Here is a 19,598-nt window from a genome sequence, read left to right as displayed (position 1 = left end):
AATAAATAATAATAATAATAATAATAATAAATAAATAAGAGAAGAAATTTTGTTATGAATTAAAATTTAATTATTCTAATAGTTAGAACATTTATTGAATTATTTATGACACTGAAGTTAGCAGACGTCTGAAAATTTTTGATTTTTTTTATTAATTAAATTACAACTAAAAAAAAATTTCTAAAAAATTACACTTGTAGTTTTTCAAGTTTTTTAAAAGTGAAATTTTTTTTTTTTTTTAATTTAATTGAAATTTTTTCAATAAAAAATTTCTAAAAATTTTGAAATGTCGGCTGACTTTATTTTCTTAATTATTTTAAATTTTGTAATCAAGTTCTTGTGAGTTTAAAAATTTTGTATAATAATCAATTAATAATTTGAGAAAGGAGATATTATTTTATATTCTTCCAAAGCAATATTCACTGAGTTGTTCTTTAAATTTGGGTACTGTAAAGGTGTAGAGAATTGGATTAATTGCTCCATTAACTGGTAGAATGAAAACAACGACCCAAGCGTGTACACGAGCTGAAATAAATATATTTACATTTATTAATATAATATAATTTTTGGATTTATAGTGAAAATACATGAGTGTGAATTTAGCAGACATCTGATAATTTTTTAATAATTTATAAACTATTTATTTGTCACAGAAGAAGCTTCTAATTTTTTTCTATGCAATTTTTTAGATTTTTTTTACAATCTTTGAGTTAAAATTAATCTAAAAATTAGTTGTCGGCTGGATTCATTCTCATAAAAATACATGATATGTTAATTATAATGTTATATGATTACAAAAAAAGTGTAAAATAAATTTATATAGTTTTTAAATAACTTACGTGATATTGGATAATTTTGCAAAGCGAAAATTTTCAATAATATAACCGGTGCTGAGCAGAGTGCATCAGTCAACACAATAAAGAAAAATCTCAAAGCGATTTCTGAATCTCTAATAGTTAGAGGTGTATTGTGTCTTATTCGCCGAATGCTAAAAAACATCCCCAAGTAAACGGAACCGATTATTATCAAGCCAAGAAGATTAATTCCAAGGAATATGAAGGCGGAATATTGCCAACCGATCATAAATGCTTCATCAATATGTAAAGGAAAACACATTCCATTCAATCCATAAAATCTCGTGCTCTCTCTCCAGTAAATTTCTTTAAAATAAAATTACCATTAATTTTGAATTAATAATTCAATAATTTATAAAAATATTTACAATTACCTGGAATTACAGATAGTAAAATTCCAATTATCCAAATGATTATCATTGAAGTCGCAATACTTCGGCAAGTAAAATAATTAGGAGCTTTATTAAAAGGTGCTGCTATTACTATATATCTTTCGATGGACATGAATGACAAAATTAATACGGAAACTTCGCATGAAATCATTGCAATCATTCCTAAGAATGTGCACCGCCAAGAAGAGATCCATTTGTTTGCTTCTTTGTTGTACATATCACGGAGATTAAAGTCTTCTAAACCGATTGCTAATAGGTACACTCCCATTAGCATATCTGCTATCGCTAGATTTCTTATCACTATACTCAGAACTCTGTTTTCGTCCTTGTAGATAAATCGGCCACAAAGAACTAAAATGTTGCCCAGAATCGTTACTCCTGAAATTCCCCAAACCGCAACTCGCAGCAAAGGCTTGCTTAATAAATCTGATAACGAAGATACTCCTAAAAATATTATTTCAATTAATTTACGTTTATTACATTATAAATATTTAAAAATATTGAATGTTGTAAATCGCTTGCCATTGGTTTCCGGTCGGCATGTTCTAATATTAATACCGTATATCTGGCAGTACCTTAATGTTTTAAAGATTCTAAATCGGTAGAAAATTAATTATCAATATACAAAAATAAATTAGGATAAAACATCTTCTTATCAATAACTTACATGATAGATAATTGCTGGAATCGATTCAGAGCATTTTCTTTATCGTCTTCTATAGTGATATCATCAAGGTCTCTGTAAATCATACAATAATGGACTTAATGTTTCTCATAAATTATTGATTAATTAATTATTATAACTGCTCACAAAGTGTGGAGATTGACTGCTGAATTGAGAATCTCGAATTTGAACGACTGAATGAGATTAAATCCAAGTTTTCTACAAAAACATAAACAATAAATTTATTCTAGATTAATATTGCAGAAACTTGTTATAATTTTTTTCTGAGAGATATACTTACAATGTGATGAGATGTGTAAGTGAACTAAATAGTTCTTCTCGTAAATATTTCAATTTGTTGAACGATAAATTTCTATTAATGTATATTAAAATTGAATGATAAATTAATTATTAGTTTTATTTAAAAATAAAAAATTCTTATTATATTGTATGGATAATTTTTAAAGACTATTAACATTTAGCTTTATTTTCAGAGTAAAATTTACTCATAGATTAATGGAATTTCAAAAATTTTGGGGTAAAAATATATTAATAATTTTTACAAACCATTTTGATAATTTTTTTGTCGATAATTTCCATCAAACTGAAATATAAATACTTACAGTATTTGGAGTCGTAAATTATAATGGAACAAATCATCCGGTAAGTCCCTCAATTCATTGCCTGATAAGTTTCTATAATCAAAATATAATTATAGGAATTTAAAAAATTTATTTGTAATAATTATATTATTAGTTACAAGTCAACGAGTTCGGCAAAAGATCTAAAGGCTCCAGAAGAAATATTACCAATTTTATTTTTTTCTAAATTCCTGAAAATAAATGAACAAATTATTATCAATTAATAAATATTATTCAATGTTTAAGCTTACTTACAGATATTTTAATTTAGGAAAATAGTTTAAAAGATCCTGAGAAATATAATCAATCTCATTACCACTAAAATCTCTGTAGAAAAATTTTAAATTATTCAATGTTTTCAAACAGAAGTTAAATATAGTTATAACAAAATATTATTCTTACAAACACAGTACTCCATTGTGTTTCCTAGTAAAATAAATAGTATACGGTGTTAAATTATTATAACTCAAATCACTGGAATAAATATAAATAATATTGATTATTTATTTCTATGTACAATTTTCATTGACAGTGTGTACTTACAGTGCAGTTAGATTAGATAATAAAAGAAATAAATCGATTGGTAAGCGCTTCAATTTGTTATATGATACATTTCTATAAGAAATTATTATTATTTTTATTAAGCGGTACTTTTAAATTAATAAAAATTGTATTACAATTCAACGAGGTTCTTAACATTTTTGAAAACATCAGACGAGATGTAACATACATGATTTCTTTTAAGGCTCCTGAAAGTAAAAAATTAATTAATATTTAATTAGTTATCAAAAATAATTTTTTTTTAATTTACTTACAAAAATTTCAAGTTCGGAAATTTACGTAAAAATGAATCAGTCATTATGTCGATTAAATTTTGATTTAAAATTCTGTAATAGGAGATTTTATTATTCAAATATTTTTAAATTATTAATTTTTGTCCTTACAACTCTTTCAGTCCAGGTTGATACCAAAATTTTAAACTTTCATATATTAGTTCATTGTTACTGAGATCACTAGGTAAAGATATATAGACTTATTAAATTGCGTTATTACGCTGCATTTTTATTTAGAATATCCGAGTTGAAAAAATGAATTTACATTGAAAAAAAAAAAAAAAAAATTCTTGACCGGCTTAAGAAAAAATTAAGGAAGATTGAAAATTTCTTCTTACTCCAAAGTAACTTTTGTTTTATTCAAAATTTTTTTGGCACAAGAAGTTTGTTTTTTCTATGGAGGAGAGCTTAAATCAATCGTTTTAGTATAGGAGCTTTTTCAATTCGGGCAGACTAAGAATAAAGTAAGACTGATAATTTACATTTTTTCAAGAGTTGTACTGTTTTCAAAATCCTTAAAATTCACTGATTGCAGTAGATTATCAATGGCTAAAAATTTTTTCAATAAACGTAATCCGTCGAACGCTCCCGGCAATATAATGACAAGTTTATTGTTTGATAAATCTCTGTAAATTTTTTTTTTTTAATAACCAAAAAATCAATAAGAATAAAAAAAACGATTAAAAATAATACCTACAGGCAACGTAAATTTGAGAGTCCTCTAAAAATTTCAAAATTATTGACTGTAGGACGTTTGAATTTAGATAATCTGTAAGATAAAAGTTAATTTTTCTGTAAACTAAATTTCTTTTCGCAGTACCAATCCTAATATCTACTAATTATTAAGATAGTATTTTGAAAATTCATACTGATTAAAAAAAATAACTGTACTTACTGTTCGTAGTCATTGGAAGGAAAATATGTTGCTTCTGATAAAATTACTAATTTGTTGTGTGAAAAATTCCTACAAATAATTATGACAAGTTGTAAATAAACTCACGCGATATTTTAATTAAATTTTGAACAGTAAAAATAAAAATTAATTCTTACAAGTATTCAAGTGCTTGAAGAGAAAATAAATACGTACGACCGGACGCTAGATTATTGTTACTTAAATCGCTGTAAAATAAATTAAGAATACTAAATATAAATTTATCTAAAATATATTAAGAAGATTTAATATTTAATTATTCACAGCCATTTTAAAGAATAATTCGATGTAAAATCACTGAAATCCATCCTCATTAAATAATTATTATCGGCTGATAATTTTTCTAACGATCGTAATCCTGATAATTGCCCTTGTAATATTTCTTTAAGATTGTTGTTTGATAAAATTCTAAACAAAATTATTTTTTTCCTCAAAAATAATAGAATTATTGATTAATAATAGTGTGGAAGAAGAGTTTATTAATACATACAGCGATTGCAGGTAGCCACTGTTAGCAAAAGTGTCATTTTGAATTGATTTAATATTGTTAAACTTCAAAGACCTGTAAAATAAAAAAATTAATGTTAGCACTAAATTTAATCCATTATAAACGGTCACATACAGGCGGCATATGTAAAGAAAGTAAAGAAGAAAAGATTGATAGTTTCTTTGAGAACTTATTCGCATTAATATACATACTGACATGTTTATGTATTTATAGTAATAATAAAAATATTTAACTTGATGGATCGTCAGTCAAACAATAATTTTTATTGATTAGTTCATCTATTATAGATTCTGATTTGTTGGTAAATAATCTAACGGCGTTTATTTTCACCGAAATGTAGCTTTGCGCAAAAAAAATTCAATTATACTTACAGACTTTCTAATTTTTTATATCTTCTAAAATTATCAATATTCAACCTTGTTAATAAATTGTTATTCAATGTTCTATTTAACAATTAAAATAATTAGCATATAGAAAATGAATATATGTTCAATTTAAATCAATAGGTAAATTATTTTACAATTTTGTTACGTTTGGAGATACATTATGCGGGATTACAAAATAACTATCACATGTAACAGCACATTTTTCACATTTACAATTTTTTGGACAGTCGGATGATTCTAAAAACAAATTTTGCGTGAAGTATACTTTCAATTAAAGTTTTATTAATAATAATTGTAATTTTACTACTTCAACTTACTGCAAATCAAAGGTGTTTGATGGCTTGATGCAATTAGGGGTCTCTCATCAGAATTATCTAAATTTAGAAATAAATGAGATGAAAATCAAATTTAGCTGAATTCTAAAAGATAATATAATTGATTTTTAATCTAAAAATTGATTTTATTGTACACACACAAATTTCCAAAACTATCTTGATTTTTTATGAAAAGACAATCGAAATTGTCATTATTTTTCAGCCACGGCGAAAAGCACGAATTAGAATACCATAAATGTGAAGTGTTTGTTGAATAATCATCTAAATTCAAATTTAAAAATGTAAAGATCAAATTGTTGAATTGCTTACATTTTTTAAAATCTTTATCGCATTTTTTAACAAGATAAGATTCAGTTTTTATTGTAATTTACACTTGAGGAGCTGATTTTCAAAAGTTTTTTTTTTTTTTTTCCATATTTTAAAAGAGCAGTTTTTTTAACTTTTAAATATTAACTAGAATTCAAATTTGCGCGCGCAAATATTTGTGCGCGCAAAATATTTGCATATATTTTCATACTTATGATATATTTGACCAATCACGTTACGAATAGTTTCCTTACATGATATATTTTCATATTTTTCATCATTTAAAATTAAAAGAGTGGAATTACTTAGAAAATTATAAAGATTTAGAAATGAGAATCGAATTGTAGCTTTATAATCGATCGATAGCACTTCATAGCTAAATTAAAAAAGTTAAATAAAAATATTTATAATTAGAGATAACAAATTTTTTGTCTCGATTAATCAAAAATGAAAAGGTACCCCTTTGAAATTCAACTCCTCACTTAATCATTCAATGAATTTAATTTTTTTTTTTTATTAATTAGTAATTTCAATTAATATCAAATTAATTGCAATTAAAACTTACCGTAAATGTCTTCACTACACAAGCTTTGTTGAGGGATACAAGATACGGTGTGGGTACAAAAAAATGTTCCTTTGGGGCATGCATCTAATTAAAATTAAAGTACTTTTATTTAACCAACTCAAGAAATGTTGTTATAATAAAATTAAACAAATGATTACGTACCTTGATTATAATAGTACATTAAAAAAGCAATAATTATGACAGTTGTTATGACCGTTGTACCAAAAAAAATAATTTGTTTGAACGGCATTTTTATAATAAAACGTTTAGTAAGTAGCGTCAATTTACATATCAAAAATTATTTTTCTTACAAAGAGACAAGACCGTCCTATTCGCTATACTAATGAAGAGTAGTGATGCATTTACCTTCTGTCTATTTTATGGAGATTTTTATTAGTGCGCATATGCATTTTAACTGATTAAAAAACTATCTGTACACAATAATACTAAAAGAATAACTATAATTTTTTACATTAATTTATTACTCCATTTTTTGATAAAAATGAAATAAATTAATGTAAAAAATTACAATAATAATAATAATTAATTAACTTAAATTAATTAATTCTAACAAAATTTTTTTATTCGCAAAAATATTTAATAATAAAATTAAAAATTTATTTAAACTATTTCTTCTTCAAATCAAACATTTTTTGCCTCCAAAAAAAAATCATTGTGCATACGCCTCTCGGTATTAAAGTAATCTTAATACTAGTAATTAAAAATATATAAGAGGAATAAAAAAAAATTATAAAACTTTGATTTGGTGGTAGTGAAAGAAAATTTATTTTCATTTTATTATTGAAAGATACATAGATTACATAGCAGTCATAAGCCCGGTTATGCCTAGTCACAAACCGTTTAAGTCATTTAAATTTTATTAATATATAAAACGAGCATTTTAATAGGTATTACGATTGACAAAAAAAAATTTTTGTCGATTGAAATACTTCATATCGTCATTGTAAATGTTATCCCTATTTATATTGACGAGTGATGCTGGAACGATCGACAGAAAAATTAACTTAAGTTAATTCGTAATAGAACCACTACCTTAAGATTATATTATAGTAATAATAATAATAATGACTCTAATTTTTTTTTTTCATTTTTAATTGTTTTTTTTTTTTTTTTTTTTTTTTTTATATATTGATTTAACAAAGAATAAACGTCGATCGTCCGCAACACACGAATCAATTTATACCAATTAAAAAGTAAATATACATGTTAATGCAAAAACACCAGCGATTAGTGATGTATTTATACGATTATCGAGACAATACATCTCATACAAATAGTGTTGATTATAATAATAATAATAATATGTACATTAAATTATCACCATACATAGTAATCAGTAATCTGGTTTTTGTTTCAATTACGCTGAAGAAATAATAAATTTAACAATTTAATAAATTTCATTCATCACTCAGGCTAAACAATTCTGGTAGCCATATCCAAAGATTATACTGCATGTTGATTCATTTAAATATATTTAATTACGTTAATTTAAAAAAAAAAAAAAAAAAATCATAATCATTAAAAAATCACTTGTGTCTTAATAATTTAAATATTTGTCAGTGAGTTTAATCAAATGTCATTATTGTGTTAACGTGAAAGTTAATCCGTGTGAATTATGCTATAAGCCAATAATTTATTTAATTATTTATCTTCATGATTTTAATTTTAATGATCTAATATTGAAGTACTCGATTAAGTTCATACGATAAATGACAATGTCAGTGAATATTTTAAGCTGATTATATTACACATGAATGATTGACGATAGAGATAGTATTTTTCTAAAAATCGATTCAACAATGATAAAAAATTTTTAAACTCTAAAGGATTCAAATGATTGCTTTGGAAATGACTACAAAAAAATGATAAAAAAGAAGTGATTTCAATAATAATGATTTATTTAGTCTTCAATTTCACGACTTTCCTGCACTAAATTATGTTTCTGTTAACATAAATAAAATATTTATACTTCCATACTTAAGATATTCGGAAGTAATATTAAAGTATTATATTAATAACTACATATAATAATAAAGAGTAAAAAAATCATTGTCTATATCATGTCACTGATTTCCAAGTAAAATAAAAAGGAAAAAAAAATATATATAAATATATTCATATATAAATTTAAATATCAAGTAGACACTTTCACCTCAATGGATGTTTCCAGTGTCGTATTCATTAAATTGACTGTAACACCGACATGCATCACATCCCAACTTACCAGGTTGATTAAATGTGGGTCGGTCGATGAACAATCTACAATCTAATTAACTTACGTCTAAAAAAGTATTTATGTAATTTTCAAATGTAATATTACCATGCTATTCGTCGATTTGATTTTTTTTTTTTTTTTTTTTTTTTTTTTTTTTTTGAATTTCATGAAGTGGGCAGTGGACAGTGGCTTGAGAGTGATGGTTTATAGTCTAAATAACCTGGACAAGAATCCGAGGATTGACGGCTTTTTTTTTCAATACGACAATCACGCTGTGGTCAAGTACACACTTCTTGAACTACCGGCGGCTTTGTTGCTGCTGGAGTTGCTAAAGATGTTGATGTAGTTGAATCAGAGTTTGATGTTTCCTGAGACATTTTAGTGGAGAAAGAATACTAATAACTATAAATAATTAACATTAACAATTTCTTACATCCTTTGCTGTTGACAAAGTTTGCTTATATTCATCCAAACTAAATCCGGAATTACTATCATCACAGCCGTCAACCAGCGAATTGCTATCATCTCCCTGAGATTTAAAAAAAAATTAAAACCCCCCCCCTAATTAACAATTTACTTGAATTAATTTATGTGATAATTTTACTTGAGACATAGGTTGTTCGCCGTCGACAATACGGCGTTTTTTTCCTTCCGAGTCAGCATTCGAATCAGAGCGACGTTTCTTCAAGAGCTCTTGACTTCTTGGAGATATTCCACTTATAATACCATTCCGAGCACCAGAGATCTGCGACAATGCCTGAATAAGTTAAAGTTTGTACAATTTTTTTTTATAAAAAAATTTTAATATAAATTGAATTTAAACTTACTTTTCGTTCACGTTTCAATAACTTGGATGATACATAATGATGTAATTCCTTTCGCTTCACGTGTTTTGCTTCTATAAACATACCAGCTTTCAACATATTCAATTGCTCAGCTTGCTTTTCAACTAAAAATTGTTAATAAATAATTAAATACTGTATAAGCTGTGAATTTATCAGATAATTAAATTAACAATGTATAATATTTACTTGAGTCAACAAATGATTTAATATCATAAGTGAGATCGACATTGAGATTCTCCGACTTAGCGAAAAGTAATCCAATGAACCACATTGAACAATAATGACTACTTTCTTCAGGATTCAAAGGTGGAAATCCTTCTGGATTAACGTGTGCCAGTGTAATGTGTTGATTTCTCTCCAATGTACCTGTTTAAAATTATTTATATTATTAATAAATTATATTAGTAATAAAAAAAATACACTTGCACACGTGTATAAATAAATTGAACATATAGTAATTTTTAAATGATTATTACCTATTAAATGACGAATTTTAGATTCAACAAGTCCACACCACTCGAGTTGATCTTCTGCGCTGGCACTTTTTGCTAGTAGTACGATGTAATGTTTGTATTTACAAAAGAAATTTGGTGGCTCGAATAATTTATCCCACGTTGCTTTTCCCATGATTATTTGTTCTGTAGCCGATAGACCAGCTTCAAATGCTTCCTGCATTATCGTTCTAGTCGACACAGATACGTTAAAAGTAGAATTTTGTTGAGGATACGCTGGAGTTATGATGGGCATTAAATGATTTCGGTCAGCTATGTTTACCTAATTATAAAAAAAAAAAAAAATATTAAACAAAATTCAGCAATATTTTTTCATGTTTAACTTACTCTTGGATCCCAAACAGGAAAACCAAAATTAACATTGTCGGGTTGCTTAAGCAACACTGGTTGTGGCCACTGCCACCGTGAAAATACTAAGAAGAATTTTTCAATAAGTGTTGCTGCTACTGCATTTGGATATAATTGACATGTTCTTGCGACAAGCATCGCCCAAGATACACCACCAAGATATCCTAAGACATTACTGTAAATTCCATGACCTAAAAAAAAAATATAATATATTTATTTAAAATATATGCATCGAATTATTTGAGACTTCGATCTAGTCTCTTGAAAAGTGCAATTTTTTTTTTTTTTTTTTTTTTTTTTTTTTTTTAATAATTACTCTCAGAAATATTATTATTATTATTATTATTATACTGTTACTAAGTTAAAGTTATTAAGTAAATGAAATTGATTTAATTTAATTCTAATTAAATTTTAACAAAATGTTAATGCTTTTTTCGCCTAAAACTAAAATTTACTTGATGTAAATTTTAATGTATAAAGCCAATTGGAGTTTGAATAAATAAATAAATAAATAAATATATTACTTAATAATGATTACAACAATTGAAGTAATAAAACTTACGTTTTGCCCATAATTTAATAGCACGAAGTGCTAATCTGAAATTTTCTATGTTCGGAACTAGCCGCAGAATTTCATCTGTAACACGACAACCGTTGAGACTTCTTACACATTTCTGGTCTAAATTTTTCAACAACATATCATCCTTCAAATCCTGTAAACAAAAATTACATTACAATTAATAAATATTTATTAAATACTTTAAATAAATTTAAACTTGCCAATGACTCAAGAATTTTTTGACATTTAAAAAGAAAGAATTCTACTAATCTCTGAGAAGAAATATTTAATAAATAAAAAAATATTCACCATAGCATCTGGTATTTCTTTGAGCGCCAATTTAGCAAACAACATATCGATTTCGATGCCATCAAAGTTCATTTTAATAACTGGTACAAAAGCTTCTTCTACAGCTCTCAAATCAGTAACTTCCTTCTGTTGTTTAAGTAAGTTAAAAAATGAGGTAAAATAATCTGATCTATAAATATGACGTGGTACAACACACAGCGCATCGATATCAGCACCTTTATGATGTACACCCAATCTATAAGACCCAAAAGTGTAAATTTTACCACCAACATTTTCAGCAATATTTGGCGGCATATTTCTAGCAACACTCGTTTCTTTGATCCACTGTTTAACCAGTGCGTTTAATTTACTCAATATTTCCATTCGATGATGCAACTCTTCATCGGACTCGAATACATTGTAAGGTTTAAGAGCTTCTCTTAATTCATTAGTTCGCGCTAAATCACTTGGTTTAGGTTCAGCGACACTTATAGCTGATGTCATTCCAAGTGACCGCGAATTTGGCGACGTATTTGACGTAGCTGCTGTCGTACTTGTGACAGTGCTGTTTAAAACATTATTATTTCCTTGCGTCGACCACATTTTTTATTATGCTGGATATTTATTTATTGAAGTACTAACTATCTAACCTACAAAGAAAATAACATCAATTGTATTTTTAACAATAATAATAATGATATTACTAGCGATAATAAAATAAATAAATAAATGAATAAGACAACAATACATCAATAAATAAAAAATATTCACGACATACCGAATGAGTTTGAAAGATCTTGGATTTTTCATAAACCTAATAACATAATCACTGATGATCCTTTAGTTCGCGTCGTTAGGTTAAACTATACAAAGATTCTACAGGTAAATGTTTAAGTAAAAAATAATTTTATTCCAACCTTAAAATTATAACTAACCTTAAACTTTAAAAATAGCATACATATTTAAAAAAATTATTTCAAGCCCAATAACTAGCAAATAAGAAAATTTTTTTATGCTAGTAAAAATGGATAAAGCTAGTAAACAAATAAAAATCACAGAGTCTCGATGTTTCTATTTCTCAATCTCAATAATAAATAATTGATAGAAAAAAAAAAAAAAAAAAAAAAAAAAGAATACGCTTGGTTGAATTGTCTCGAGTTTATTTGTATCTGAAAAATATACAGTGTCTTGTAAAATATTTATTTTATTTTATTAGTCACCTTTGTTACTTACTTTATTATTTTACTTGTTTACTCGTTTTTTTACCGCGAGGAATTTAATCTGATGTTGAAATTCAACTGCTGATGAGTAAATTAAAAAATAAACTGTTTAAATAAATAATATTAATATTGTGTAATAGACAATAATTTTAAATCCAGACACAAAGCACATGAAAAATAAATAATAACGATGCAACGCGTTAAACACAGTACATCACACCATCACGGTCAACTACTCTACTCAGAATAAAGTATACTTCTCAAAATAATCTCACTCGGGTTTTTGGTGGTTCAATTAACTTTGCGCATGCGTGTTCTTTCAAGGAGTTTTTACTTCACAGATTTTACGATGCGGATGATGCACGGAAAATGCCGGTGACAAACTATTTTCGTAAGTGAATATATAATCTTGCCAACGTGCGAGTAACTTTAAAGAGGACGCTTTATGATTGTCAAGAATGTCACTGAAGTTGGCAGACATTAAAAATTATTTAAAAATTTTATAATAATGCAAGTATTAAAAAAAAATTAATTAAAAAGTTTTACATGTGAAAATTAATAAAAATTACAAGTGAAAATTTTTAGAAGCATTTTTTTATTGTAATTAATTTGTTAAAAAAAAATTTTAAATTGACAGCTGACCGCTAACTTCAGTATGATCACAAAGACTATACACTGGTGTCTAGTCGGTGTCTCTTGTTGTGAATCCGAAAGGATTGATCACAACACTCTCTATATATTAATATAAAATTACATATAAACAGATGACTGCAATAAATAGTAGCGGGAAAAACCCAGTAAGATTTAAAATATATGTATTTTCAATTGTAATAATATCGGTAAGAAAAATAAAAATCTTTAAATATTGTAAACTTTTCTATTTTAAATTCTATTGTTTAGTATGGGAATTTTTCTATCATAAATTTTAGGGTATAGACAAATTTATTATCACCGAAAATTCCCAAGGAAAAAACCTACAAAACTTTATTACGGTTCTGTAGTTTAGACATACAAAAACTACTTTGTTAAAATAAGTTTACGTTAAATGTAATGGTCACTTAGAATAAAATACCGAACGTTTTGGAATATTCTTTACAGACTGAGAAAACCCAGTAATTTCCATTTATTTTATTGTCATAATCCCTTAAGCAGCTTATTTTCCAAAACGTTCGGTAAAAAGGGATTACTCGAATACTTAAGACTAGGCAATAAAAATCAGACATCCAGGCTGGCTGCAAATAACGGGTGGTCTCTTTTTCGCATAGATGAATACTTTCCGAATGGTCATTTGACTGAAAAGACGAAATCCACGTCGCCATTTATAGAAAATTTTTTTATCCTCCTTGACATGATTTGACGAGACAAATCTTGACAGGACATTATCCGAAAATCGTATCGACATTTTCATAAATGGAATTTACTAGAATAGTATTTATTCGAAAAGACAAAATCCGTATCGTAATCAACCGAAAATTTTTATATCCTCCTTGTAATAATCCGAAATGATAATTCCCGATTGGACACTATCCGAAAATTTAATAGTATTTTATGACTGCTTGTATGTAACAATATACATCAATTATGCACGATTGTCCAGTTATTTTTCGTGACTGTCAGTTTTGCATAATATATAAAAAAGTAAACTATAACATAAGTCTACATAGTGTAGAAATAAAATTAAAGTAAAATAGTTCTAAATTAAATAAATAAAACAATATATGTTCCCATAAATATATCTCCTATATAATAATGAAATAATAAATTTAATATTACAGCAAACTTAAATATGCCAAAATTTAAAAATAGTAACATATACTTTTATAATGTATCTTTAACAGCTAATTTGTCATTTAATGAAAAATAAAAATAATTATAATGCATTCTTTACATAAAATAAAAAAAATACTAATATGCATGTGTATAAAAATGTGCATAAAAAATACTAATTATAGAATAAAACGGTTTAAAACTTTTATAAATATTTGATAATTTCACATCAATTATTGATTTTTTAATGACGTAAAATTATAATGTAATTTATGGACTCAAATTATAATAAAATAATTAAGTAAAAATTTCCACGATATGCAAATTTCCTGTTGGGAATTAATCATTACGGAAACGGTTTTTATAATCTTCGCATATAGTAAAAAATATAAATTAAAAATTTTTAATTTAAAGAAAAAATATTAAAAAAATAAATTCTCATGTATTTACGTATCCATTCGATGGAACAATCTTTACACTCTACTAACAATTAATCTGGTAATCTTTTCAAAATGATGGGCTATACATTTTCAAGTAAACTAATTCGAATATTTCTTAATGGTAATTTAATGCACATACTATTAGTCGTGGATCACTTTGATTTAAGTGTTACACGGCGATTTAAAAATTTTATTCATTATCGTTAGAAATTTACATTATCGCATGCATAAACTTGTAGATCGATAATAAAGTTTTTTCCTTATCATTGGAGCAAATTTTCGGATAGTGTCTAATCCGAAGTTGTCATTTCGGATTATTATGAATGAAGAGAATATAAAAATTTTCGGTTAATTACGATTCGGATTTTGTTTTTTCGGATAAGTACTATTCTAGTAAATTCCATTTATGAAAATGTCGATACGACTTTCGGATAATGTCCTGTCAAGATTTGTCTCGTCAAATCATGTCAAGGAGGATAAAAAAATTTTCTATAAATTGCGACGTGGATTTCGTATTTTCAGTCAAATGACCATTCGGAAAGTGTTCATCTATGCGAAAAGGAGACCACCCCAAACAACCTGGGAACGTCATGGGCCATCGTGACGTCATTTTAACGTGGACCCATTTGCCAACTCGAGAAGGGATGCTAACTGAAGACAGGAGTTGCAGAGGCGCGCGCAACTACCCTCACTACCCTCTGGGACTCTCCCACCCCCAAAGTCATGAACTCTCAATCGAGGGAGTCGAAAACTAAGGAACAAGAGGACACTTATCAAGAAGCAAGACTGTAGTCCGTCACGCGAAATTTTACTTTTCCTGAAATTATTGTCGGTACTGGTATTTTGTAAACCATTAAATAATAAACGATAGATTTGCGCGCAATGCAAATCTAAATTAAACTAAAATAATCTGAGTGTTTTAAATTCATTTTATATATATAATTTATAATTATATATTCAAATTTAAATCTATTCTCCCACCTTAATCTATTTACTGCGAGTTGAACGCCCTACCGCGTTCCAACGGGCGAATTAAAAGAGTTCCATAAATTTACTATAGCCAATTTGGGGCTATACAACACTATACAGGTGCGTTCTACTAAGCGCTCAAAACGATTGCGCTACGTGCATTAAGATAGGATTGTGGTCGTTTTTAGCGCTTAGTGGAACGTACCCTACATCGGTGTATAGTATAGTCATCATAGCTCATGCAATTTACTTCCGGTACTTTTTTTTTCTTTTTCCGGTCACGTGGTCAGCCAAGTGTTTAAAAGCGGGAAATTTCGGATAATCTTAAATCAGACAAAATTAAAAATTTTTTTAAACTTTTAATTAATCAATATTTAATGATTAATTATTTTCTCAGCTGATAAATTGTTTATTACTTTTAAAAAAAGAGAATTTAAAATTTTAGTTCAATGAATGAAGAGTGGGGATGATTGCAAATGAATAATTGGCCAATGAGCTTGAACATCACTGCGCATGCGCGAGAGCGTATTGCAAATAAATTTTTCTGGCAAGCACGTTTTCGTCTCCGCTTCTCTACACGCTTAGCCGTCAAATAAATTTCCGATAAGTTTTAATTTTTTATTAACAGTTTTATAAATTTAAAAGTAAACTTGAGAAAAAGGAGACGATGACCATGGTGGAGAATAACCAGATACATGACTGTATCATTTATAATACAATATCACGTGAGTAAAATTGATACTTTTATTACATTAAAGGTTATGTAGTTTGTTTAATTGCATCTGTGATTATTGATAGTTTTAATTATTGAAAATAATTCATAAATTAACGACTGTAATTACTTTAGCTCTTCGGAAACATGATGTACACGTTGCTGGCTCTATGGTATTACATGCGATTGCACACACGCGACTTACAACTAGATTTGAGAAAAATTCTGTCAACAATCGGACATCAGAATCTTCTGATGACGAAGAGAAAGATTTCTGTAATCAAATCGAGGATGATCTAGATTATTTGAGATCTCTGGATCCAAAGGATTGGAAAAATCAAGATCATTATGCTGTTCTTGGGATTAAAAAATTCAGACATGAAGCGAGTGAAGAACTTATCAAACAAGCATGTATGTATTTTATTATTTTCTAATTATAGCTCTGATTTAATAATTTGAATTATATAATAAGTTTATGAAGAAATTTGTCCTTATTTTTATTTTATGCAATTTTCTTCTATCTGTTTAGATAAAATTTTTTTTTAAATAATAAGTTATCACGCTAAAACATTGAAATTAGCAGACACTTGTTAATTTTTTTTCTTTAAAAATGAACTAGATCTAGCGAATTATTTTAAAAAATTCATTTTTAATTTTTTAGAGCTTCGAAAGATAAAATTTTTCTTGCTATAATAAATTTACTAGTAACCTTGCAGTCACTATGTGATTTGTGAACTATAAATGAATAAAATTTTGGTTTATTAAATAATGACTTTCGTTAAATTGCACTGTACATTCTTAAATATTGAGATTTTTAAAGATATAAACTCACCCCGATGTTACACTCATCAAGAGCTTTCATTTGAGTACCCACATGCATTTTCATATATTTTTAATATATATATATAAATATATAAATATATGAAAAATGGATGTGGGTACTCAAATGAAAGGTCTTGACGAGTGTAACATCGGGGTGAGCTTATATTTTTAAAAATGTCAATAGTTCACAAGATCATAGGTCATTTCTTAATTATGTATCTAGAGATAGAGCATTTTTGAATGCCGCCTAAATACTTATAATAAATTGACTTTCGGTGAGAATGATATGAAATCTTGAAAAGGCACAAATTCAAGTCAAGACCTTTGCAATGACACTAAATTTCTCTTAAAAAAAAAAAAAACCGATTTTATTATATGACTATCCTGGTAACAAAATTTTTTTTATTCTCTTAATAATATAGATTAAGAAAAATTATAAATTAGGATCGCCAAAATAACAGGATTGATATTATTTTTTAGATAAACAAAAAATACTCAAACATCACCCGGATAAACGTAAAGCAATGGGCGAAGAAGTACGAGCAGATGATGATTATTTTACATGTATAACTCGTGCTTGGGAGATGTTAGGAAATCCAGCTAAAAGACGTAGTTATGACAGCGCAGATCCTGATTTTGATGACAATATTCCAGACGAAAAAGACGCAAAAAATAATTTCTTCCGTACAATGGGTCCAGCTTTTAAGTTAAATGCGCGGTGGTCTGTTAAGCAACCTGTACCTCAGCTTGGTGATCTAAACACTCCAAGAGACAAAGTAGAACATTTCTATTCATTCTGGTATGATTTTGACTCGTGGCGAGAGTACTCGTACCTTGATGAAGAAGAAAAAGAGTCTGGGCAAGATCGTGACACAAGAAAGTGGATAGAAAAGAAGAACAAAGCTACGCGAGCGAAACGAAAGAAGGAAGAGATGTTGAGAATACGTTCGTTGGTTGATATTGCTTATTCACAAGACCCACGGATCAAAAGGTTCCAGCAGGAGGATAAAGACAGAAAGACAGCGATGAAACGGGCTAAGCAGGAGGCTGCCAAAGCACGGCAACAAGAAGAAGAGAGATTGGCTAGAGAAGTGGCTGAACGTGAACGGGTTGAAAGGGAAAAGCGCGAGTCCGAAGAAAAAGCACGACAGGACATTGCTAAACAAGAACGCGAGGCTATGAAAAAAGCTTTGAGAAAGGAACGCAAAGCTTTGAGAGATATTTGTAAGTCGAAAGAATATTTTGCTGAAAATCCGACCGAGAGTATAAAACACATGGAAAATGTTGAAAAAATTTGTGAGTTATTTAAATTGAATCAATTGGAGGAAGCGACCAAGGAATTGCAGACTGGTGGACGTGAAGCTTTCCTGAGGATTGTTGGACTGACTGAAAGTAAAATGGAAGCTGAACGTCGAGCCGGTATTTCCAATCAGGTGTCAGATTCGAAAAATGCTCTGGAGAAGCAGGTCAAGGCACACTTAATACCATGGTCAGAGCACGATCTCCAGTTGTTAATTAAGGCTGTGAATCTCTTTCCCGCTGGTACAAATCAACGGTGGGAGGTAGTTGCTAACTTTATTAATCAGCACTCAAATAATGGGATCACTCGCGACGCTAAAGAGGTTTTAGCTAAGGCTAAAGATCTTCAGTCGACAGATTTCAGTAAGTCGAGTTTGAAAGAGCAGGCTAATAAAAAGGCATTTGATAATTTTATTGCTGAGAAAAAGAGTAAAGATGCTATTGACGAAAGAATGCCTGCAGTCACTGAGCGATTGGATCCACCTGTTACTAATGGTACGTCGAGTGAAACGAAGGCTCAGGAACAAAAATCTCAGCAGCCGTGGACTCCGGCTGAACAAAAACTTTTGGAGCAAGCACTTAAGACTTATTCTAACGTCGCTGGTCCTGAAAGGTGGGATCATATAGCTGGTTGTATTCCATCTAGGACTAAAAAGGACTGTATGAGACGCTATAAAGTAAGTTTAAAAATTTTTTAATTTTGTAATTTTTTTTTTTTTTTGTAATTATTATTATTATTATTATTATTATTATTTTTATGAGCTTGTTTAAGATGTAATTATTAATATTCTTAATTTTTTTAGGAACTCGTGGAACTCATTAAGGCAAAAAAAGCAGCACAAGTTACTAAATAATGAAAAATTATCACCTAGCTTAATAAGTATTACAAAATGACAAATTGCTCTAACTTTTATGCTTGATACTGTATGGCGTCAATAATTTAAGAAACATAATTGAATTATATCATCAAGTACATCTTTGATGATTACGCATTTCTATATGCGTATGTACATTGGTATGTAAAATATTAGAAATTATATTATTACCTGATAAATAAAGATATTTCAATTTCAAAATTACTTTGATATCTTTTTTTTTTTTTTTTTTTTTTAATGATAATAATTGAAACTAACTTTGCTTATGAGTACTTACGAGAAGAGAATAAA

At 27.8% G+C, this 19,598-nt stretch overlaps 3 protein-coding genes across 7 annotated transcripts; 1 reads left to right on the top strand and 2 right to left on the bottom strand.

Moving 5' to 3' along the window:
• Positions 1-69: 69 nt before the first annotated feature.
• On the bottom strand, positions 70-6,825 carry Lgr3 (Leucine-rich repeat-containing G protein-coupled receptor 3). Its single transcript, XM_074243204.1, has 20 exons — positions 6,782-6,825; positions 4,806-4,877; positions 4,435-4,503; positions 4,280-4,348; positions 4,082-4,153; positions 3,867-4,010; positions 3,367-3,438; positions 3,229-3,300; positions 3,095-3,166; positions 2,954-3,025; positions 2,807-2,878; positions 2,671-2,742; positions 2,534-2,605; positions 2,212-2,283; positions 2,058-2,129; positions 1,914-1,985; positions 1,769-1,839; positions 1,229-1,690; positions 840-1,160; positions 70-525 (listed from the first exon to the last, which is right to left on the bottom strand). Exons 1-20 carry the CDS (start codon positions 6,823-6,825, stop codon positions 398-400), a joined length of 2,172 nt encoding a protein of 723 aa, XP_074099305.1. The 3' UTR covers positions 70-397.
• Positions 6,826-7,172: 347 nt separating this feature from the next.
• Hrg (poly(A) polymerase hiiragi) lies at positions 7,173-12,892 on the bottom strand. Of its 5 annotated transcripts, XM_074242617.1 has the most exons (12): positions 12,437-12,825; positions 12,139-12,372; positions 11,982-12,066; positions 11,225-11,853; positions 10,919-11,069; positions 10,336-10,547; positions 9,973-10,270; positions 9,683-9,862; positions 9,479-9,600; positions 9,256-9,408; positions 9,085-9,180; positions 7,173-9,019 (listed from the first exon to the last, which is right to left on the bottom strand). In XM_074242617.1, exons 4-12 carry the CDS (start codon positions 11,804-11,806, stop codon positions 8,930-8,932), a joined length of 1,884 nt encoding a protein of 627 aa, XP_074098718.1. In that variant the 5' UTR covers positions 11,807-11,853; positions 11,982-12,066; positions 12,139-12,372; positions 12,437-12,825; the 3' UTR covers positions 7,173-8,929. The 5 variants fall into 5 exon arrangements, with proteins under 5 accessions (XP_074098718.1, XP_074098721.1, XP_074098722.1 ...); XM_074242620.1 differs by having other exon boundaries at positions 9,256-9,396; positions 11,982-12,372; positions 12,437-12,892; XM_074242621.1 differs by having other exon boundaries at positions 7,173-8,979; positions 11,982-12,372; positions 12,437-12,891.
• Positions 12,893-16,163: 3,271 nt separating this feature from the next.
• Positions 16,164-19,511, top strand: LOC141526896 (dnaJ homolog subfamily C member 2). Its single transcript, XM_074242038.1, has 4 exons — positions 16,164-16,324; positions 16,447-16,722; positions 17,614-19,109; positions 19,236-19,511. The coding sequence occupies exons 1-4, from the start codon at positions 16,267-16,269 to the stop codon at positions 19,284-19,286; spliced, it is 1,881 nt and encodes a 626-aa protein (XP_074098139.1). The 5' UTR covers positions 16,164-16,266; the 3' UTR covers positions 19,287-19,511.
• Positions 19,512-19,598: the final 87 nt, after the last annotated feature.

Source organism: Cotesia typhae, unplaced genomic scaffold, assembly GCF_013202065.1.
Source record: "Cotesia typhae breed Kobodo isofemale line unplaced genomic scaffold, CoteBio_Ctyphae contig_4, whole genome shotgun sequence".
NCBI classification, from domain to species: domain Eukaryota; kingdom Metazoa; phylum Arthropoda; class Insecta; order Hymenoptera; family Braconidae; genus Cotesia; species Cotesia typhae.
Note: the sequence above shows the minus strand (reverse complement) of the source record. Positions and strands in the feature narration are given on the sequence as shown.